At 35.0% G+C, this 23,664-nt stretch overlaps 2 protein-coding genes across 6 annotated transcripts; one reads left to right on the top strand and one right to left on the bottom strand.

Annotated features, from left to right (window-relative positions):
- The first annotated feature begins 1,583 nt into the window (after positions 1-1,583).
- On the top strand, positions 1,584-6,842 carry LOC107016064 (tetratricopeptide repeat protein 33). 3 transcript variants are annotated; one of them, XM_015216540.2, is made up of 5 exons: positions 1,584-1,882; positions 4,600-4,738; positions 5,226-5,257; positions 5,967-6,053; positions 6,373-6,842. In XM_015216540.2, the coding sequence occupies exons 1-5, from the start codon at positions 1,673-1,675 to the stop codon at positions 6,451-6,453; spliced, it is 549 nt and encodes a 182-aa protein (XP_015072026.1). In that variant the 5' UTR covers positions 1,584-1,672; the 3' UTR covers positions 6,454-6,842. The 3 variants fall into 3 exon arrangements, with proteins under 3 accessions (XP_015072026.1, XP_027771889.1, XP_015072025.1); XM_015216539.2 differs by having other exon boundaries at positions 1,585-1,882; positions 6,369-6,842; XM_027916088.1 differs by lacking the exon at positions 5,967-6,053 and having other exon boundaries at positions 6,369-6,842.
- A 412-nt stretch (positions 6,843-7,254) lies between these two features.
- Positions 7,255-23,498, bottom strand: LOC107015683 (PHD finger protein EHD3). Of its 3 annotated transcripts, none has more exons than XM_015216020.2 (7): positions 23,346-23,498; positions 21,925-22,204; positions 18,694-18,930; positions 18,272-18,592; positions 9,704-9,793; positions 9,562-9,606; positions 7,255-8,665 (listed from the first exon to the last, which is right to left on the bottom strand). In XM_015216020.2, the coding sequence occupies exons 2-7, from the start codon at positions 22,159-22,161 to the stop codon at positions 7,784-7,786; spliced, it is 1,812 nt and encodes a 603-aa protein (XP_015071506.1). In that variant the 5' UTR covers positions 22,162-22,204; positions 23,346-23,498; the 3' UTR covers positions 7,255-7,783. The 3 variants fall into 3 exon arrangements, with proteins under 3 accessions (XP_015071506.1, XP_015071507.1, XP_015071508.1); XM_015216021.2 differs by having other exon boundaries at positions 21,925-22,232; positions 23,346-23,476; XM_015216022.2 differs by lacking the exon at positions 9,562-9,606.
- Positions 23,499-23,664: the final 166 nt, after the last annotated feature.

Raw genomic sequence — 23,664 nt, 5'->3', positions numbered from 1 at the left:
CCAGAATATACAAATACATATGTATAATATACAATTATTTAACCTATATACATATACAATTATCTCTCTCTCACTCTCTTCCCTCTCTCGCTTGCCTCTCTCTTCCCTCCTCCCTCTCCCGATCTCGCTCACACATCTCCTCCCTCTCCCAATCTCGCTTGCCATATATACAAATTCATATGTATAATATACAATTATATACATATACAATTCACCTCTCTCCAACTCTCTGCCATCTCTCGCTCGCCTCTCTCCTCCCTATTCTAGTCTCACTCGCCTCTCTCCTCTCTCTCCCGCTCTCGCTTGCCATATATACAGATACATATGTATTTATTCAATTATCTAACCGATATACATATATACAATTTACCTTTTTCCCGCTCCCTCTCACCTCTCTCCTCCATTTAACATGCAACTACAAATTGTAATTATCAAACTATAGCTATGAAGAATAATTAGGCTATTTTTAAGTGGCTATATGTGAAAGTTCCCCTCCCTTAAAAATCTATATATCTCTTTGTAATTGTTATTGCTATGTTACTTGCGTTTTTATTTTATTAAGCTGAATGATTTGAGAAAATTTTTATATTTGATACAGATTATTAGTTAGACATTTTATTCATGACTTTATCAATTGAACACTATATTTAATAAAACTTTTAAATACTTTTAGTTGTTGGCGAAACTTATGTAACATAATGTTGCTAAATTGAAAAAACTAATATGTGGTGTATACCCATATTAAAAGCGTGAATTGATAATTTTCATTAAAAATATACATACCACAAAATTGTATTTATCATTGAAGTAATATGAATTTATGGACAAATATTTCAAAGAACAACTCTTTAACGTCAATAATGCAATGTAATAGAAGTAAATAGTAATTTGGTAGATGAAAATTATTGAACTACCATTAAGCTTAAACACTCTCACCAACTTCTCAATATCTTTGTTTATAGATATATATATATCAAATGTTTATTAATTTTTAGAAAAATATCAAACTTTAATTATTATTTTTTTATATGCCTGGTTATTTGTCATTAAATTGAAAAGTAAAGATATTTTGGTCATTTTCTCTCGTTAAATTGATAAACTTTTTTTATGATAATTTTTGCTTTCAATCTAAAATCTGTATAAGCACGTATTGTTTTTCTATAATTTTTACCTGTAAAAATGAAAAAATCTACCCGTCATGATAATTTTATATTATAATGGGTAAGAAATTATGTTAGTATAATTGGTAAAATTGTTAATTTATTATGAAAAAAGTTGCATCTTTATAATTTTACCTAAAAATGATTCAAATCCCATACCTTTAATATGAAAAATATTTTTAAAATTATATTCCTTTAGTTTGAATCCAAATAGATCTTCTTCTTTTGAATTTTCAAAGTAAAATAACTTAACTTTCATTATAAATTTAGGTACAATAATTAATTAATATTTTGAAAAAATTAAAGTTAAATTAAAACTTATTTAAATTTAAAAATTAAAAAAATATAACATAAATTAAAATGAAAAATATTATCTCATTAATTCATATGGATGAAATATAAATTAAAACACAAGGAATAATATTTATCACAAAGAGATAAAAGTTGTTTAAGCATACTTTGAAATTAAACTGTGGCAACCACAGCAGTGAAACAGCTCGGAGAAGAAGAAGATGAAGATGACATGGAAGAATCAGAGCAAGAAGAACCCTAAAAAAAGACCTATTTCCCAATTCCAAAACCTCCCATTCGATCCTACTGAAGATTCCACTTTTCCCGAGGAAAAACTTGCTAAAAATGAAGAGATTTCTCATGTTAATGGAGATGAAGATACAATCAAACTTGTGGAGTCCTTTCAACAACAAGGAAATAAGCTTGCTGAGGTATTTCCTCACATGGGTTTCTATTCTTTTTTCTGTATTTTATCTAATTTTTCTCCTTTTCAATCTGTATGAGGTTATTCACTGCGTATAATTTACAATTGTTGATTAGTTTTAGCAAATTGCTGTTAGATGGTCACTTGATATTCTTATCTATGTTTATTAGATGGAAATTAAAGTAAAAGATTATCTTAAGTGTTGTTCTAAAGGAGTATTAGTAATTTCAATAGTTCTAAGTTGTTTATCATTCTTATATTTACTTGAGTATTTAGAAATTAAGTTTGTATTCTGGTTAGCCTGAGGTAATAGTGGTGTCTGGACTAATGTTGATGCATTTCGAGTAATGGAATGATCCTTACATCCATACATAATAATGTTGTTCATCGAGGTTTAAGCAAATGGAAAGGAATCGCCAAACTTTTTGCCTCGGCTTCATTGAATTTGCATATACCATGGTCTCCGTTGTCTCCTCAACTAGTTAGCGACACCATTGGGTGCATTCTCGTCCCACCTTTTTACTCCCATCATTGTCTCTCTTAATCTCTATTTCTTTTGTCACTTTTTCTCTTCCTTCTCTCTGTTTTTTTCTTCCTTTGTCCCCTTCTTTTTTCGCATCAGTAGTAACTCTATATCTTCTAAGGAACTCCAGAATAAGGCAGGCTGGGTGTGTTGTTAGTATTAGGGAGGTTTTTATTGCATCTGATTACTGAACTTAATTAAAGTAGTTGTTCTATTGATAGACATGTATTGGATGTACATATTTAACTAGATAGCTTGTTTTCTTCCATATGTTTGTCCTTGTTTCCTCTTCTTTTGGGATGAAGAAGATTTCAACATATTACTTTTTGCTTCAGTAAGCTCTTAAGAGGAAGAAGTCATTGTAAAGTAAGTAGGTGAATATTTTAATGTAGCAGTTTATGTCTCTGAGGTAAATCTAGCATCTTGTGTTTGATCCTTGAAGTTCTTACATGTAACGACAATCAAGATTTACAAGTGATGAATAAATATACAAAGATTTACAGGTAAGCATACCATGTTTCGCGTGAAGGGCCTATATCATTTCTTGCTGCCAAGAATTCATCTTGTTGGGCACTATATAAACCCAGGGTAACTCTTCGTTGAGGGCTGGGGCATGCCCTGACTCCAGATTTCTAAACCTTATTGCACCCCCAAAAAATAATAGGAGTCATTTGGCTCATGGGATAAAAAAGAATAATCCAGGGATAGAATGCACTCAATGTAGGATTATTAATCCCCTGTTTGGTTGAATTTTTGTTTTTGGTATAAGCATTTCTCAGATTAGTTATAGCACATTTTAGTATTATTTTAAATACCGTTCAATGCGAGATAACAATTCAGGGATTAGATGTTCGGGACAAAGCAATCAAACGACAAAAATGTTATTCACAAAAGCTCCTTCCCAAAGTCTATTAAGAAGGCCAGGGTTAAAATTGTAAGTAAAAGTTCTGTCTATTGTATAATGAAGCCCAAGTTTTATTTTCTGCTCCGTATATCTCATTTTTAATTCAATGAATCAAACATCTACAAAAAGAAGTGTATATATATTATAATCCCCATATTATAATCCTCGGTATAGCTTATTTGCAAACCAAACAACCCCTTAGAAATTTATTGTGTCATTAAAGTTTGAAGTTGTGAATTGGAGGTCAAAAGTTCAGTCATTCAAACAGTTACCTCGCTATGTGGATAGGAAGGCTATTTGCCAAGTGGTTGTCTGCAGTTTGCACCACCACTTATCGGGCGTTAACGTTGCAGTAAGTTAACTGTAAGAGGATGAACTGAAGTGAAGAGTTGAGTCTTGAAACTAGCTTCTTTGTATTGTAGAAAGTAAGATTATGCACAAGTGCTTGTCATGTTAACTAACACATTTTTTTGAGGAGGAAGGGGGAGTTAGTGATGTTTCACTAATACTCTTATCTTAAAGATGAGCTTTAGTGCGATGGTAAGTTGAGTGTGAAATTACCTCTATATGAAGTATATTTTGCATGATACTTTAAGGCAACACTAAGCACAACGGTAAATCTACTGCAGAAAGTAAGACTTAATACAGTTGCTTCTAAAAGTAAGGTTGTGCTACATTTTGCATTAATACTGATAGCCGAGGCTAAACACAATGCTAACTTTATTTATGGTGGCTCTGAAGTCGAAAAGCCTTAAAATAGCCTCAGAATAGAATACAAAGTTAAGGCTATATACAGATTTTTAGTACCAAAAGTTATACTAACAAGAGATTCAACACATTGGTAAGTAAGTATATGTTTTTTTTTTGAGACAGAGGTAAGTAAGTATATGTTGAGGCGAGAACCTTTTCTGGAGGTCTTTAACATATCCTAAATGCCGAGGAATACTGCATTACCAGTTTTTCTAAAAAAAAAGTATATGTTGAGGTGAGTTGGATGTCAGAAGTTCTCTTGTAGATGGCCTGGTTGCGGTTCAGAGAGTGAGGCTATGCACACATGACCTCTTTTGCAAACCTCAATATCTATGTTGCAAGGATCTTCTTTATCTCTAAATAAGGGTGTGAGACTCTTACCACATTTGGTCACTCAAACCCTCATTGAGTCCTCGAGGAATATTTTTTTTGGATGAGTGATTTCGAACACTTAATTGATTGTTGATATCATTTCCAAATTCCAACAGCATGATCCAGAAGCCGGGGTTAAGTCTCTTTTCTTTTCTTATCTTTTTTTTTTTTGAAGGAAGGGAAATATCGTGAAGCACTTGGAAAGTGGGAGTCTGCTCTACTTTTGATGCCAGATCGTTCCATTCTGCATGAACAGAAGGCTCAAATTTTGCTTGAACTTGGAGAAACATGGAAGGCGCTACAAGCTGCTACTCGTATGTTTTGACACTCGCATTAATTTAAATGAAATTCTCCTCATTCCCTGAGCAAATTATGCTGAGAGTCAATTCACAAACATATTTTACTTGGATTTATTTTCAATGTTATATATCATGAAAGGTTATGCACCTACTTTTAGGCTCTGAAACTTCTTGTGCCTACTTTTGACTCATCTTTAAGGTTATGAACAAATCTGGCAAATATGTCATTTCAGGTATGATCTTGATAACAGCCAAATGTGAGAACCTAGAGTAAGACGAAGTTTATTTTTTACTTATCTTTTCCTTAGCATTGGAAGATTTTTCTTTTCCACATTCTTCCTGTTGTAAATCTATATCTGGCATATAGATATTCAAAGTTGGATTTTAGCCTACTTTCATGGTCACTAATGCCCTCTTTAAGTCATTGATCTGTGTTTGTGTATAAAATAACTTCAGATGATATATTTCATTACTCATAGTAACCTGCTTCCTGTTTGAGCAGGTGCAACTGAGTTGGAACCAAGCTGGGGTGAGGTGTGTGAAACTGTTGATCATTCAGCTTTACTATTGTTTCACCTGTTGTTCATATACCTGCTTTAGGGATGTAAACGCAACTCTTAGAGCACTGCAATAGTTGGGAACCTACACCATCCTTGATTAATATCATGGGGGATCCTGATGGACAATGTAACATACTTTTATCTGTAGTCTGTTCAGTTTCAATACTTCTAAGACTAGTTTTTCAAACTTCTACTAACTGTAAGTGTCATGGGCTAGTTTTCATGTGCGAAGTCCTCTGGATTTCAGCCTTAATTGTTCACCCAATGTGCATGTTACTTCCTTTCTGTTCTACCTCTTCCTGCATCTATTCCCTAGACTATGCAAATTCAATGCTTCTATGTCTTCACTTGGTAATAACTTACTGGCTTTAGAGGTTAAGATAGGTTATGAGCGGTGTACTGACTAGCTACCTCATGATAGAAGCAGCTTTGCACTTTGAACTTCATGTTCATACTTGTGTACATAGTTAAGCTTAGAGCTTGATGGAATGATCAGGCAAAAGGCACTCTCCGTTTCTATTCCATTTCCTTAATCCAAACTATTTACAGCTTTGGAAAATGAAGCTTAGACTAAAAGGCAGTTGACTGCAAGCTTCTGATTCTTAGGGAACGGTCAATTTCTACTATCACTAGAATGTAGACTACTTCATTCCAGTGATTGCTAGTTCTTCTGTCTGTTGCAGGCGTGGGTCACCCTTGGTAGAGCACAGCTGAATTATGGTGAGCCTGACAGTGCTATAGAAAGCTTAGACAGAGCACTAGCCATCAAGGTATAGATTAAATTCATAGCTAATGCTCAACCTTGCTTCCTCTGAGGATCCTTTTTTAACTGAGATGTTCCCTTCATGAATAAATGGATATTCTCTGCTTAATGTATTACACCAAGACTCAAGGTCAATATTACTACCTTTATATCTGGAGGACAAACTATCTTTTGAGATTTAAGCAATTGTCTAACTCTATTCATCTTGCTTTTATCACATCCTAGTTCTGAAATATTCAGTGGTATATTGTGCTAAGTGTGTCAGATATGCTCACGTGTTCAGTAAACCACTTACGAACCATAAACCGGACTTGTTTTGCAGCCAGACTCTGCTGAGGCTCGTAATGATCGACAAGCTGCCTTGCATCATATTCAGAGGAGAAAACAGTTACAGACATCAGGTTTAAGCATAAACCAAAACCGTTTTGCTGTAGTGGACAAAACTGAGAGCACTTGAAGGTTTGAAAACGTAGGGTTAATCTCATTGCAGATGATGCTTTGTTCTGATAAAATCCTGAGGCTAGGGAATATCTTCTGCCACATTTGACTTCGAGTCACGGTTTCAAAATGCTGGTTCAGGTATAGAATGAGTTGTAGGTGTGCATATCAGTGAGGAGATAAAATAGCCAGAAGGGTTGACAATGATAAAACATGATGCCTGGGCACTGAAATGTGTACCTGTAATACAGATGATCTTCTATGGCCTCTAACATAGAGTTACTTCATACTTGTGTTTGTTCGATTATTCTGATTAGTAATATATATATATATATATACACACATTCTAGTGCGCAAATCAAGTGAATGACGTTTTTTACTTTCAAAAAGTACATCTGATCCAGTGAAAGAATTTGTATCACACCCAATGGTGTACCCAGACACCACCCATAGCCATCCCACCTTTCATAATTTTTTTCTAGATTACATAGTTTGCCTTTCTAAGTCAAGTAATGGTGACCCATTGGAGTCTTGTAATATATCTACAGATGCCCCTAAATTGAGGGTTCAGTTAGCAGAAGGGACGACTTTGTCTCCCTGAAAGAAGAACAGCCTTGATGGACCTAAAACTTAGCTCCTTCTTTCTCAATATCAAAAAATATATTTCACACAACAACTTAGAACTATACACATACCAACACATGCATATGTAAAGAAAATAACGCCAGGAATATTTACCTGTCACTGTATGACAAAAAGGACGCCAGTTGGAAAAACAACTGTTGTTTGAAGTTTCTATTTTCAAATTATGCGGGGAACAGGTTGAAGTCTTCACAGGTTTAAACGGGTTTACCCTGAAACCGCCCTGTTTGCTATCACTAAACAAAGGGCATAAACAACAAATCAGGATAGAGAAATTCCCAGGTTTACCCTGAACTGCCCTGTTTGCTATCCCTAAACATATGTCATAAACAACAAAGAAGAATAGAGAAATTCCTTTTGACATTCAGGAAGTCGGTTCTCTCATTTTACAACCACATGGAACAGCAGTTGCTGTTGCTGGCAACCCCAACAAGCAATATGTACTAGAAAATACAATCTGCAACACTACAGGCATGGCTTGTAAGGACTATTAGTTAGACAAGAAATTGTATGCTACCAATATCTGAAAGTTCACCACTAGTATCTTCCTTACAGGCCAAACCACCGGTAAACAGGTCATGTACCACTGTCAACTGGAACCGAACCACATCCTTCATATACAGAGCTACCATAATTCATGCAATGATTTGAGTCCTATCAGTCTTTTGATCCTAAAGCAGCTAAATCCTCCTGGTAGTTGAGAGTTTGGGCAGCATCTAGAAGCATTTCCATACCTCCAGATTCATTTAAAGCTTCCTTCTCCTTACCTTTTGGTACACCTAATTCTCCACATTGTTCTTTTCTCTTCTTCGCTTCATTTTCAGAAGACTCAAATGCCTTTCTTGCTTTGCGTATGCGCTGTATCTGTACATCACATTTTTTGCAAAACCATTTCCCTACAGGAATTGAAGTGTGTGGTGGTTGCATGCAGAAAATATGGTATGCATGATCGCAGCCATCACAAAGTACGATTTTGTCATCGTCACAATCATTCAGGCAAGCTCTACACAGACACGAGGGGCAGTACCAGCAGGAGCCAGAAGCATCCAACTGCTTTCTGGTCAAGCACCTCTCATGGTAAAACTTGTGAGGGCAGAAGGAATGACCACATATTCTAACATTGTCATTACTCACCACAGTTCTACATACGTTGCAAAAGGGCGAATCCTCAACTCCTTCACAGAGTTTAAGTTCACCATCCACTAAACCGTTTGTGCTATCCTCCAATTCTTGAACCATATCTTCAGATGTAAGGTCTTCAACCTCATTTTCAATTATCACTGAGCTAGACGTGGTGAGTCTTTCGCATACTACACAGTTGTCATGGGGAGAATCCATTCCTTTGGCAGTGCATTTGGGACAATACCAACTTCTTATGGGAATTTCTTTAACAGTAGGCTCAACACAAGCGAGATGATAAATCTCCTCACATGAATCACAAGCTAAACTATCCCCACTATCCGCTTTCTCTCCACAACATTGGCAAGCACATCTTTTATTTACACCATAGGTCTCTGCTTGTTCCATTTTAGCAACTAACTGTCAACATCAAAAAGAAAAGAAAACATAGTAAACTTGAATTCTAATAATTAAAAATATCTGCAGTTTCAAGTTGTAGAAACAAATAAAATACGATGCCAAGTCAATCCCTCAGATTTTTTGTGATTTTTTACTTTGTGGGTTTCATAAAGTAGATATCAAATTGCAGCACCGAGTCCAGCCAAAAGCAAGAATTTTTTAATTTATACTTTCATATTAAAACGAAGATATAATTCCAACGATGTGGAACTCAAGGTTTGAAACCAAAAGCAAAATAAGTATACGACAAGCTTTTTCTTGAAAATGGTGGTGATCAAGCCAGTTGCACACACCTCGACTATTCCATTAGGTACTACCTTAAACTAGCACAGATACACTCAGCACCAACGCTTAAACGCATGGAAAGAAATCACATAATGTAATTTTGGTGCTGCTGGGATGTGAACCTTGGTATATCTGAGGTATGCACCGACTTCACTGACAGTAGGTCATACACCCTCGGTTCCAGTAAACACTATATATGGAAGATACCTATATATATCCCCATAAAGAGCTTTTTTAGATGGTATCTCCCCATAAAGGGCTTCCAATACCACTTCTAGGAGCTTGGTTACATTATTCCCCTGAGTGGTTCCCCAAGAAATCTGGAATAACTGCAAGTACTTGGTTGGTGACATGCACTTGCCAGTTGCCACAACCAAATATCCAGAATTGGGAGGTATTACCATTGAATGAGAAATTTTATGCTACAAGAACAGTGAAGGATTTGAAATTTCCGGGACGACAATTTTCAAAAGCTGTTTCTCCTCCAAGAAGCTAACTAGAGAACAACCAAAATTACCAATAGTCAACCACTAAAACGGAAACAGAAAAGCATGACGGAAAAGAAGACTTGCCTCCTCTTTTGTATCTTCAGTGTTTTCATGCACTGAACCGTTCACCTAAAGAGGTGGCAGGTTAAAATCACATCAATTTTACCAGCATTGTGTGCAAAAGACGGAAGCTCAATGAACCAAGTGTTAGCAAGAAACCACGTACCTGAGCTCGGAAACAACCTGTAGATATTTCTGAAAGACCCCTTGAAAGAGAAATCATTTCACTGCCAACTTCATTAAGCTTTGTCCACATCTGCAAATAATTCAGGATGACGATACATGAGTTAGAACTAAAAAATGCTTCATCATCATTGTGTTGCTTCAGATAAAGGTAGAACCATAGACCCTGGAACAACCTTCCTACACGTATCATTCAAAGAATGAGAGTTATTTAGATGTGTACAAGCAAGTCTAAGGAAACAGAATCAGAAGCAGTTTTATCTAAGGAAACAAAATCAGAAAATCCTTAAATATCTTTTATAAATGATTGTGCTATGTATACAATATGATATTGTGTCTGTGCACATTAGGTAACAAAGATTTAACAAAAAAAAGGAAGTAGCACGGCGTATTTTTTAGTCTTACCGAATTCGTTAAGACTTGCAAACATCATAGCTCAAGATATGTCAGTACAGATATATCATCAGAAACTATAACCAACATTACCTAAAATTAAGCATAGTCCTATATAAGTTACACCAAAAATTTCATTCACTGACATCTAAAATCTAACTTGATAGCTCCAACCATTGTACAATTCGTTGATTTATATTTAATAATCTATCTATCTACAATAGGAGAGGACAGTTTGAAAAAAAATATATACAATAGGAGAGGCAAAAGTTCCACGTGTAAGCACCACCCAAAAAAAACCAAATTCTCAATTTTAAAAAAACAAATCAAATCTGTATTTTTAAAAAGTGCCAGCTATCACGTGATACACATAAATTTTCAATAGACGTTATTTTAAAACAGAAAATTCAAAAGAAAAAATTGCCATTTCAAGTTTTGAAAACTGGAAAAACGTACATAACTATTGCCATATTTAAACCGTTTAACTATCTTATCCTTCTTCTACTATATCAGTTTTTTTCTTTTTCACAACAAAACAATCGTTCATTTCCTATTGAGGAACTTCTTTGCAAACTACATCTGATAACATAGATTAGTTCATTTAGACTTGCAAGTGAAACTGTTCTTATGGATTTAGAGCCTGATACTTTGAACAGTGTTAGATATGACCATTACGGTCAGACTTTCAGATCTAATAAGTAGTAACATTATTTTTGGTCAGCCGGGTGTTGGCAACAATTGGGCTAGAGGTCAAGGGTCATAATACCAAGGGTGCTGAGTTGATTAATTCTGTTATTGATGGTATTCGTAAAGAAGCTAAGAATGCAGGGTGGATGAAATGGAGGCTCACATCTAGAGTCTTGTGCGATAACTCACGCTAAGTTGCTCGGACTCTTCACTTTTGGTGCCGTACCTGTGTCAACACGACATGGGTGTGGGTGATGGATCCGTGTTCGATTTGGTCAACCAATTTTGGGTACTTTGACCAAAAACTATGGGGAAAGTCTGGACAATTCTAATGATTTATGTAATCAATGCAAAAGAAAAGGTGAAATTGAAAAAAATGGAATACCTTTTATATAGAAATTCCTATGTCACTCTTTTTCCTTTAATCTCCTTCCCGGATTCTCCTCAAGTTCTCCACATAATATCTCATAATCTAGGTTTTACAACTCTATTTTTATATATTTTAATCATTTTCAGGCAAACCCGTGCACCCGTGTTCATACATGGATCCATATCCCCGAATCTTAAAAATTAGATCATGAAGGACCCGACCTCTAGATCCACACCCGTATCGGACATCTGCACCCGAATCTGAGCAACTTAAGTGATTAGTGCCACCAAAACTTAAAAGATTTAAATTCTACAAAGTGGTGGTTAGATCAACCATGTTGTATGGACGGAGTGTTGGCCTACAAAAAACTCCCACATTCAGAAGATGTAAGTTGTGAAAATGAGGATGCTGAGATGGATGTGTGGACATATTAGGAAAGAAAGGATTAGGAACGAAGATGTCCAAGACAAGGTGGAGTGAGCCTTGTGGTGGACAAGATGAGGGAAGCGAAGCTGAAATGATGCAGGCACATTAAGGGGAGCGGCGCATATGCCCTAGTGAAAAGGTGTGAGAGGTAGGTGTGGTTTTCCTATTTGTTATTGTAAGTTCTATTATTATGTGTTTAAGAAGCTTAAAATTGTGTTTTGCATACAAGGCATTTTTGTTTGAATGTTTATGCATGTTTTTGATTTGTTAACTCGTGCTAGTTATTAAGCTTTGTGATTTTACCTGTTTGAGAAGCTTAGATTGTGATGACGACAAGGTATTTGCTTAAATGTTTATTCATGTCATGATGTATTACCTCAGTGTCTTAATGTATTTTTTTCATTTGAGACACTTAGAATTGTGATTCATTGCATTTAAGTTTAAATGTTTGTGATTACTTATGTCAATCCGTATTTAATGTGTAACACTGTAACCATTGTCGATGTCATCTCTAGACCATCCATAAAAGCATGTTTATTTCAGGGAGCATCCTTCAATTAGTTAATTAAAGACTCCATTTTTCATTTTGTGTTAGCTCTCCAATTAATTGGTTCGGTAAAGGAGAAGATACAGAAGTCCTTCGGACTTGGTAATTTTTAATTACTTTTAAGCAATTTTTTTTTTAATTGGTTGAAGCATTGATCAAAAGATGTGTTCAGAATCAGGTTCAAGTCGGTGAAGAAACTAATAGAGTTAACTTTTGAAGATGGAATTCTTAACAAATTTAAAGAAGAGAGCAGAACAAGAAAGAAAACATGAATGCATAAATCAGGGAAGCCGTCTTCATTTTTGCATGTCCATATAAGGTGCTTAGTCATGTTGTTTTACTCTAGCTAGAGACAACAAGAGTAGACATCTCTTTTGTGAATGCAATATATAAACTCAAGATTGATTAACCTCTTTCCCATTGCTGATCGGCAATTGGTTAGGAAATCAGAAACCAAAACTAAGATTGACGATTTCAGTAGATGCACATCAATCGAACAATGGTCAATGGTCAAGGGAAAATTTTGTTTCACGAAATGACACGTGATTTCATTCTTAAATTCATTTCTATGTACTTTTAGACATGCATCATTTAGATTTCATTGTTGTCTATACATTTGTCAATATTTTATATGTGTTTGTATCTCCTATATGAAGTAATAACACTACTCATTTTCTAGGTTCTGCAAGCAACTCTTGTTAGAAATATTGGAAAAGAATATTATTGAATTGTTGTATCTACACTATTACAAAGAGACCCTATTTATAGACAATACAATAGACACATTTTCCAACTAAGACACTACAATACAATCCTTTTCTAAGTAGGACACTATATACAATTCCTACTACTATTCCTATTCTAAGGGCCCGTTTGGCCATAGATTTCCTAATTAATATTTGGAAAAAAATTTGACAAATAGTGTTTGTCCATACAATTTGTCATTATTTAGCAAATATCCCAAATTTCCAAATACTAGTTTTTTCTAGTATTTGGGCCAAATCTCATTATTTGAAATCTTTTGAAAATTGAAATTTTACCCGAAACTTTTATTTTTTTACAAAAACACCCTCGTAGTAGTAGGTTGCGTTGTACAACATAATTTTTACGTATACACCAAAGTAGTGATGAAATATTTAGTGAATATTAAATGATGATATGGTTGTTGATGAAATGATGAACAATCGGCTCAAGGTAACAACATCATGTGCTTTGTCTACTTCACGATATATGGAATGATGCTTGTTGCGCTCACTCCAAACTACCACATTGCTCTAGTGTCATGGACACTAATTGTTACTGTTGCAACGAACATCCAATGGACTAGTAATACAAACTTATAGTTAGTTTTGATAGTTTTTAAAACTTGTGGGTATAAGTCATATTTTTCTAAAAAAGTGAAATATATTTTCCAAATTCTTTTTATATTTTCCAAATACTATGGTCAAACACATGGTGAAATTTCACCCAAATTTTCATTCAAATAATATTTGCCAAGAATATTCGAAAATCTATGGCCAAACGCTAGTAAGTAGGATTGTATATACCTATTACTATTCTAACAACTCTTATTTACTTTCCTTTGTGAGAAATATAGGAAAATAATATTATTGAATTGTTGTTGTATACATTATTACATTGAAACCCTATTTATAGACACCAGAACACAATCCTTTACCAAGTAAGATACTATTTATTATTCCTGTTTTTATTTCTATTCCTATTCTATTCTAAATAGGATTGTATAAACCTTTCTTGTTCTACTAGTATTGTGTAAACATATTCCTATTCTCATAGAATTGTATCAACCCATTCATATTCTAACACTCCCCTTCAAGCTAGTGCGTACAATTCATGTACCTAGCTTGTTACAAATGTAATTAACACGGAGACCGATGAGGAACTTGGTGAGATATTTGTAGACTTCACAAAATTGACAGTCAATAATCAATGTGCTTGCCTTCTCATTAAATATTGGATTTGATGCATAATGTTAGTCAATCTCGATGTTCTTGATTTTCGCATGAAATACTGAATTTGATTCATAATGTTTGTGTTGAACTTCCCAAACCAAGCTTGAGAAAAATTGTTCAAAACCATAGAGTGATATGCACAATCGACATACAAGGCTACTAAACTCCCCCTTAGCAACAAATTGCTCAAATCTAGTATAAAGTATATGGATCGTGTCGGAATCAATAGATGAGTTGATATTAAATAAGAAAGTCACCGAAAAATTGATCGGAACATGCTCATATGCCGGAGTATTAGATTTGATGGCTAAAAGTGGTCACAATCTAAAAATAAAATTATATGGGTATGGTCGGAATGATGTCACGACCAAACTAGTAAATAGAAATTATATAGGATAGTTCGAATTGATGGAACGACGCCATTGTAAAAGAGAAATAATATGGGTAGGGTTGGAATGATGGCATAACCCTACGCAAATCACTTTCTAGTCTTATTTCCCTTCCAGCAACTCTTCAGCAACAGCTCTTTACATAACTTCCGATGACCTATTTTCCCTTTATTCCGCTACCCTACTCCCCTTCCCACCTCCTTTTCCTCCCCTCCTGCTGGATAGATTCATGTTTTCCTCCATTTCTGCAATAAAAAACTCAGGTTGAAATATAATGCACATCCATGTTCTATAGCTACTTTCTCCAACATCCACCTTCACAGAAACAGAGCCCCTCCCCCCCTTTCCTCACCCTAATTTTCACTCTAGAAATGCTGTGCATACTGCAAATAACATCAACAAAGCCCCCCACACAGCTCCCCTGCCTTCTTGAAAAGGTCAAAAAACAGAGGTGAAGCGGCAAACCCACCAAATTTACAATCACAGTATCACCGGTAAGATGAGTATCAACACACCCATCTTGCTCCTTCCATCTATCCAGTTTCAAGAAATTACCACCAAACCACCTCTTTCCTCTATGGAAAGTTTCAATTTCAACAGCCTCTTTCCTCGTAAACTATCTCCTCAATTATGAAGACCCAATTCCCGAAACAAGACATAATTTAACTGCAAAAAGCATAAAATCATACATAGCTTTCACCACTCACATGCTCTTCCTCTCATTACGTTGATCTTTAGACCATTTTACTAATCAAAGGATCCTTCTTTAATCAAGTTACAACTCATTTAACTGGAGACACTGACAGTATTTTCATGGTCAAATACGTAAGTTTGCAATCATAAAGCACTACATTTAGATACCACAATAGGATGCATGAAATACTCTAACGAAGTAAAGATGATACATAGCAATAACTAAGCAAAAAACCTATCAGATGGAACTAAAAAACATAGATCAACCTTCTATACAATTAGCAGGGAATCCAAAACACTACCAAGCCTCCCAACCCAAAAAATACACCAATCAGTAATATGACTAGAAGACTTCCCCATCCATCATCAACTTTCCCAGAGATCCAGCCAAAGAATTCACACCTTGCAAAATTATCTTCAGAGATGTTTACGTTGCATTTAAAGAATTTCACACTAAAAAAAGATCATTCCCAGAGATGCACAAAGCAGCTTTTGCTCAAGAGTGCCATATTGAGTTGAATGGATTGCAGATGCAGGCCTTAGACAACACTAAACAGGTTCCTAGGATTTGTAATGGAAATGATCTTCTTTGGTTTAATACGGATATCTAACAAGGTTCCCCAGTAACTAAGATTTATCATCAGGTACAGCTACTCAATTTGAAGTCAGACGCTCCATACAGCTTTTACAACTTATCTGTATGTTTCGATAGGAGGAGAAATTTTATTTGGTGTGAGACACAAAATTATTAGTTGTATGAGATTTCACATTTCATGGCAAGTGTAATTGTGGAACCCCTAATTTATCAATTTCTCTCTCACTCACCTCATCACCCTTGCGAATCTATCCCCTCTCCACATTTCTTATTCCCAGAGACCCAAACAGAATTCACACCTTGCAAATTTATCCTCAGAGATGTTTACGTTGCATTTAAAGAATTTCACACTAAAAACAGATCATTCCCAGAGATACTCAAAGCAGTTTTTGCTCAAGAGTGCCATATTGATTTGAATGGATTGCAGATGCAAGCTTTAGACAACACTAAACAGGTTCCTAGGATTTGTAATGGAAATGATCTTCTTTGGTTTAATACGGATATCTAACAAGGTTCCCCAGTAACTAAGATTTATCATCAGGTACAGCTACTCAATTTGACGTCAGACACTCCATGCAGCTTTTACAACTTATCTGTATGTTTCGATAGGAGGAGAAATTTTATTTGGTGTGAGACAAAATTATTAATTGTATGAGATTTCACATTTCATGACAAGTGTAAATTGTGAAACCCCTAATTTATCAATTTCTCTCTCACTCCCCTCATCACCCTTGCGAATCCCCTCTCCACATTTCTTACTCCTAGACACACACACACACCCCACACACACACACACACAAACATCTTTCTCCTACTCTATCTTTTCTCACTCTTCATCAGAACAGCCCCCAAATCCCAATACAACACCAGCCCCGAGTTCAAAGTCAGAAATGGGATGCCACTGTTCAATCCACAACTCTATCATCCATATTTTCTCCCTTCCTCTCTCTATTTTTGATTTGGGTAATGATTATCAAAAAATTAGAAAATTACAAGCATTTCAAGAAATTGACAATATGGATAGTGAAAATGGAAAAGAATTGGGAGTGTAAACAAAAGGACAGTATTATTAAGAACTTCAGAAACTGAAAATGGGTATTCAGTGAAAGTGAAAAGAAGGTTGTGAATGCGGACATCTTGAAGAGGTTTTGGTTCAAAATTGGTAGAAAAGTTTTTTTCTTCTTTTCTGAAATTACGGTGTTTATTCAGTAATAATAAAGTAGACTAGTAGGAACCGAATCTTACAATTGCAAATATGTTGCTTTCATTATCTCTGAGCAAGATATGTTCTACCACCAAAAATACATACAAAAGGTACGCAATACCATAAAAGGAAAAAATTCTGCAATTTCCATTCAGGATGCTTCTTGTTGTAACAAGCTGCATTACCAGCAACTTCGGACGCTTCTTTTATTGTAATGAGCTGCATTTCAAGTAGCAGGTAATTCACTGGCCAGAAATGAATTTGTGTAGTTGGGTGAAGAAAGAGGAAAAAAAAGATAATGTTATCTGATTCCAAAAAAAAATGAGATAATGGGTCCTATATTGTTTCCCGTCAATAATTGGTCCCATATTACACTCATATTTTTTTTTGAAAATCCCTCACACAACTAGTCATACTTGTGTCTCACCCATTATAAAATTTCTCCAACAGGAGTTCCCGTATGTACATCAACAGTTCATTTTATTTATCACAGTTTTATCTATACAACAAATTACATTGAATTTTGTATGTTTGTCTCTCATGAAGTCAGTACAAACAGAAGCAGATCTAGGAACTATTGATTTTGATTTGAATTGCTTGGGTGTGTTGCTGTTGTTGTTATTTGATCAGTTGAATTACTTTAATATATTTGTAATTGTAAGTCTTTAAAAAAAAGTTCATTTACTTTAAAGAAAGTCTCAATATAAAGTTTTATCTAGTGTATTTCCTATGTGCAGCAAAGTTCCTGGGTATGTTAGCTGTATGCTTCAATGCGTGAAGTTAATGCAGCACAATATATGGAGTTCATAACAGATTGTATCAATACTTTAAGAGTGCCTAGGAATTTAGACATTTGTATTCCTAACCATGGAAAAAACACGAAGAATAGTAGTGAGGTTTGGAATAGAAGGTACCAGATTTTAGTAGTCTTACCCAACCACTACCATTCCGAGAAGTCAAAACAGTTATATTTAACTCAGTTTTCAAAATGCATCGTGAAGGTTCATAACACTTAACACATGCACAAGCTATAGCAGACAATGAATAATGCCAATAACAAGTATCTCAAAGCTACTCCCTGGCTGAGAGTTCATTATCAGACTCAAAAAAGGAGAAACTAAGCAGAGAGGATGAAAGATGGATTAAGTACATTACACCATAACATAATGTAGGAACTAAAGAGATTTTAGCTAGATTGTTAGCCAAGTCCAAGCAATACACAACATGGCTGTTTTCCTGAAACCAACGCACAAACAGAAAATGCAAAACAGTACCTGTTGAATATCTGAGTGAAAAAGGAGGGATGAGCCCTCATAAGATCCATCTTTCATCCTTGAGTGAATGCGACTAATATCAAAAAATTTGTCAGCCTTCATTCCTTCGAAATTTTCAAAGAGCACGTGACATAGCTGAGCAAACTTTTCTGATTTGACAATATCAAGAAACATGTGCTGACAGAACTCTGTCACTGTGCGACTTTTTGGCTCATCCACTGATCCATCAGGCACTGCTTTTGTTCCATTCTGGATTCCATAGGACACAGGCTGTGATGGCAGAGAACCTCGGTTCCCATCTTCACAACATTTTCCAGATTCCTGAAAAAACAAGCAACAAGCTATAAAGAACAATTAACAGCAAAGTATATAGTAGCTTACTAATGTATATTGAGTTATCCAGATACTTGCAACAGAAATACCTTAGCTTCAACAGCACAACTGGCTTCTGAATGTGATGCCAGTGCCTCTTGAATACATCCTTTCAGACCACCATCACTCTCTAATGATTGAAACATCTGCTTTAGAGCAGCACCCTTCCAATTTCTAACAAGCAAATCACCGGAATCATTCAGAAGACCATGTGGTTCCATATGAGCTACACTAGCTTGCATGCAAGAACTTTTGTTAAGAGCTGTATCTACTGGTCCATTCATCGACTGCATAAAATCAAGCAAGCCAGTTGTTTTTTTATCAGGTAAACGACTATATTAATGAAAAGGACAAAATTGGCCATACAAGTAAACCAAAAAGTAAAAACCTACAACACAACATATGGACAAAGAGAATACCAAAAAGCAAACCAGTTGTATATCAAAGAACAAGAAAAGTATAGTGCAGATGGACAAAGAAAAACAGGAGGAAGGAAGAAACAAGAAGAAGACCACCAACTAGTACTTAAAGGATGGAATTTCTTAATTGGACGTGCATCTCTTAAAGAGTAACTATGACATTGTCAAGATCGTGGTCTTGAAGCAAGGCATATTGCAGGCAGCGACGATGCAAGGCACTCTAAGCAAAAATCATCCAACAAAAAGCATTTTTGAAGAATCGGGATAAGTCCCAGCATGCATTTGGTGGTCAATCTGGAAAGAGAGAAACAACAGGAGCTCTGGTAATGTGCAAAACAGTCTACAGAATGTCAAAATGAAGTGTTCAGCTCTATTTTAGTTTTGGTGCAAACATAGTTTATTAGCTCAAACTGAAGACGTGTTTGATGTTCTAGGTTGTTTATAGGCAACAAGAATTAGCCTTGAGCTTTTGATAGATTGTGATACCATTGAAGGGGAACAGCCGGGAACTACACTTTTTGGTTGTAGTATACCTGTGGATATAGAGTAACGTTACCAGTTTCAAAAAAAAGAATTGGGATAAGTCAGTAGGCTCATGAACTCTCCTTATTAGGAAGCAGTACTAAGCAGTACATGTATAACACAATCTTAAAGAAAATAAACTAGGTGAATACTTCATAATAGGAAATTAGAAACTTGGGAGTAAGAAAACGTGAAATTGTATATTTGCATCTGAACCAAAAATTGATATGTATTTCCATCTTGATTGACATGATTTTCACTTCATAAATCCTCTTAATCACAATATATTGATTTCTCTATCAAAATCAATGGTGTATACATATCAATTTTTTTCTTGTGTTGGATATTCTTTCATCTTTCCTAAATTCTGCACATTATGTTCTTTGTGAATATTATATGATAAAATTTCAAAATGTAGTATGAGTTATGCTTTCTGTCTAATGGAAATTTTTAGGGTACAGACTTATATTTGAAGGAAATGTCTGTCTAACAGAAATTTCTATCAAAATTTACAACATTTTTTTCAAAGAAAAGTCTATACCATAAAATTTTCTATTAGACATACAGCATAACTCACACTACATTTTGAAATTTTATCATATAATATTCAAAGGCGGCATCATCTAAATGAAGTGAAAAGAAGACAAGTTTTTTTTAAACAGAGGTGAGTCTAAGAATTACACTTAATGGCAGTGTTAAGGGAAGCGTGAAGCGGTAAAAAGCGATAAGGCTATGCTTCACGCTTTAGGCGATAAAGCGCTCGCTTCGATGAAGCGCGCACATACTCATTCTAGTCTGTGAAGCGTAGAAGGCTCGCATCGCTTCGCTTCATCGAAGCGCTCGCTTTCCTGAACACTGCTTTATGGGTTCAACTTTTAAGGTTCTTGGTATTGAACTCATTATATATGTAACTAATGGGTTCAACTCTACTTGCTGTTGCAATTTCAGCGAATTTTTACGCATAAATTCAGGTTCCACTTTGAAAGTATTGGATTAAGACGAACCCGGTAACATAATGTTGCATCCACCCTGGTTATTTTAAACTAAGCAACTAAGGGTATTCCTGTGCAGCATCAAAATTAATTGATATGAAAATGATTTCAAGATTAACTTTATCGGGAAAAAAAAGAGTTGGGAGAAAAGAATGGAAGAAGATGCAGGGGCACAGAATCACGAATCATTAGATCTATCTAAAACTGGCTTTTACATGATTGAGTAGAATCCTTTCTCCCATTGGAAATCATAAGAAGCCACGGAAGGTGGCTTCACTTGTGCTATTATTAAGTAACTTGTCCAGAAAAATTGTAAGGAGGTGTTTCTTGTCTAAAGAGAACAGAGACAATTAAAATTTTCTTCCTCGCAGCACATTACAGATAGCAGAACTAGAGCTTAAGTTTTCACTTAGGAGTTAATCATATGATGGCCTTCATAATGGATCTCCATCTGGGAACTTGGTAGAATTTCGGTGCTAATTGATATTGGTTCTGGGACCAGAAGCAGAATGGCAGAAGAATCAACCTTGACAGTTAAAACCACATTCTATTCTGTCTATTTTCAAAACATAAATGATGAATGAAATTGTATTCTCTGAATTATGCGTATGAACAACATCTCTAATATCTTGGTACAAATGGTCTATACTTCTGTTATCTGGTAAATCCGTTCATCATTGTTATATGTCATTGATCTCAAAGAGATAGAGAGAGAAAAAAATTTGGGGTGGGAGTTGGGGTGTTTACCAACAGGCAAGGAAGAGAGGGGTATTACTTTATGTCAAGTCGCCAACCATAACCATGATATTGAATTATTAGCATAGAGCAACAAGGAGATATATATGTCAATGTAGTTTCATATTATTATTATAATTATCTTTATTTTATTATGTTTGCTAAATAATCAATAATTTATCTCTACCTTTTGTATATTTTTTAGACTTTTTTTTGGTTAAGGGGCGTTACCCAAGAGCCACCAACTCCTTTTCCCTTCTCAAGAAGCTCACATGGGCACCCCTCATATAAAGTAGAACGAATTCTTTATTGATAAGAGAAAAAAGATAGGTCTTCAAAATTAGTATTGCTTTCCACGTAACTCTGTACACAACCTAAGTTAAGAGAAGAGCCAATAAAAAAGAACTAATACCTCATATAGAGATAATTGCAAAGAAAGAGAACAAGAGTAGGAATTTTTTATTGATAAAGAAACAAGATAAACATATCATCAGATTCAAAACTGGTTATTCCATGAAGGATAGAGAAGAGACTAAGACATTATGCATAAGAAAGGTAAAAAACAGAAGATAAAAAAGTCATTTCAAGAGTTTGCGTGTAAGGAGTATCAGACCTTGTTAGTACTCTGACCAGCAGAGTGCCCCACCACAAAGCCATCTTCTACCACTTTTGTACGCTTCCGCCTCTTGTAAGTCCGACAAACAACATCTGATGAACCATCAAGATTCATATCACCATCCTTGTCTTCAACTAGGTGGCCCTTTAATTTCTTTAGAGTTTGACCATTTTCAGCCAAGAAACCTGGTGCAACATTAGCACCAGCACTCTTTCCTTTATCTTCACCAACCATTTCTGCCTCCTTGGCCAATCAACCAAAACCCTAATTCCAAAATCTTTGTAGCAAAGAAAAGTAAGTTTCCACTACAAAAAAAAACATTTTGCCCCATAAGATGCTTCAAATTTCTCTATCAATCAACAAAACATAATCCATTTCACTACTCCAACACTAAATTAACCTCTATCCAAAAAGGTAAAAAATCGAAACAGATTATCAACGAGACGCTGTCAATAGCAAAGTAACTAAAAACCATGTCAAGAAAAGACGTGTATTTTTACATCATCAACCATTTCTACCTCCTCAATAAACAAATCAAGAAACCCTAATCCATAAATCCCTACATCAAAAAGAAAACTAAAATCCCAAAAAAAAAATAAAAAATCCCAACATGGTCCATCAGAACACATTCTAATTCCTCAGTCATGCAACAAAATAACAAGCATTATACCATATCTATACTAAATAAACAAACCCCTTAATCCAAACAACTCAAAAATCATAAAACTGCAACATTTCACCAAAACACTGTCAATAGCAAAGAAAGTAAAAAACATGTCAACAAAAGACATACATTTTTACATCATCAACCATTTCTACCTCCTAAATAAACAAATCAAAAAACCCTAATTCCTAAATCCCTACATCAAGGAGACTAAAATTCCACAAAAAAAATCCCAACATGGTCCATCAAAAAATATTCCAATTCCTCAATCAGGGAACAACAGAACAAGCATTACACCATATCCATACTAAATAAACCCCTTAATCCAAACAACTAAAAACCATAAAAGAACTGCAACATTTAATACTGTCAATAGCCAAGAAAGTAAAAAAAAAAAACATGTCAAGAAAAGACATACATTTCTACATCATCAACCATTTCTACCTCCTCAATAAACCAATTAAAAAAACCCTAATTCCTAAACCTCTAAATCAAAAAAAAAAATCCTACAAAGAAAAAATCCCAACATGGTCCATCAAAACACATTCCAATTCCTCAATCATGCAACAAAATAACAAGCATTACACCATATTCATACTAAACAAACCGATTAATCCATACAACTCAAAAATCACAAAAGAACTGCAACATTTCAACACAAAAACATAACTTGACCAAATGAATCAACTTAAAAAGACTGCATTCAAATAAATTACACAAAAGATAACTATAAAAATGCAAAATTTAACTTCACCTGAGTATATCTATGGAGATTTTTGAGTGATTCAGTCTGAAAAATGGCAGAGAGAGAACTAGGTCTTATCCTAGAGAGTACTTCAAAAATTTTGAAAACAAAGAGGGCATTTTCCGCTTTTTGTGTAGTTTAAGTAGGAAAAACAAAAAACTTTTTTTTCTCTGCAGTTCCACTGTTGACCGGGAATTGACCGGCTAATGTCGGTACCCCATTGAAAATTGTGTCAAATTTTAGAATACCATATGGTGTTTTTAGTCGCAATATTAGTCTTTTAAAATATTCTTAAAACTAGGAAAAAGGGTTAAAAATTTCTTTAAAC

The sequence above is a fragment of the Solanum pennellii genome, chromosome 4 (assembly GCF_001406875.1).
Source record: "Solanum pennellii chromosome 4, SPENNV200".
In the NCBI taxonomy this organism is placed as follows: Eukaryota; Viridiplantae; Streptophyta; class Magnoliopsida; order Solanales; family Solanaceae; genus Solanum; species Solanum pennellii.
Note: the sequence above shows the minus strand (reverse complement) of the source record. Positions and strands in the feature narration are given on the sequence as shown.

Coding starts and splice junctions, on each gene's coding strand:
- LOC107016064 (XM_015216539.2), top strand. CDS start 1,673: ATGAAGATGACATGGAAGAATCAGAGCAAGAAGAACCCTAAAAAAAGA. Junction 1,883..4,599: donor AAGGAAATAAGCTTGCTGAG/GTATTTCCTCAC, acceptor TTTTTTTTGAAG/GAAGGGAAATATCGTGAAGC. Junction 4,739..5,225: donor GGCGCTACAAGCTGCTACTC/GTATGTTTTGAC, acceptor CTGTTTGAGCAG/GTGCAACTGAGTTGGAACCA.
- LOC107015683 (XM_015216020.2), bottom strand. CDS start 22,161: ATGGTTGGTGAAGATAAAGGAAAGAGTGCTGGTGCTAATGTTGCACCA. Junction 18,931..21,924: donor CTGGTCAGAGTACTAACAAG/GTCTGATACTCC, acceptor GATTTTATGCAG/TCGATGAATGGACCAGTAGA. Junction 8,666..9,561: donor CTGAAGATACAAAAGAGGAG/GCAAGTCTTCTT, acceptor TGATGTTGACAG/TTAGTTGCTAAAATGGAACA.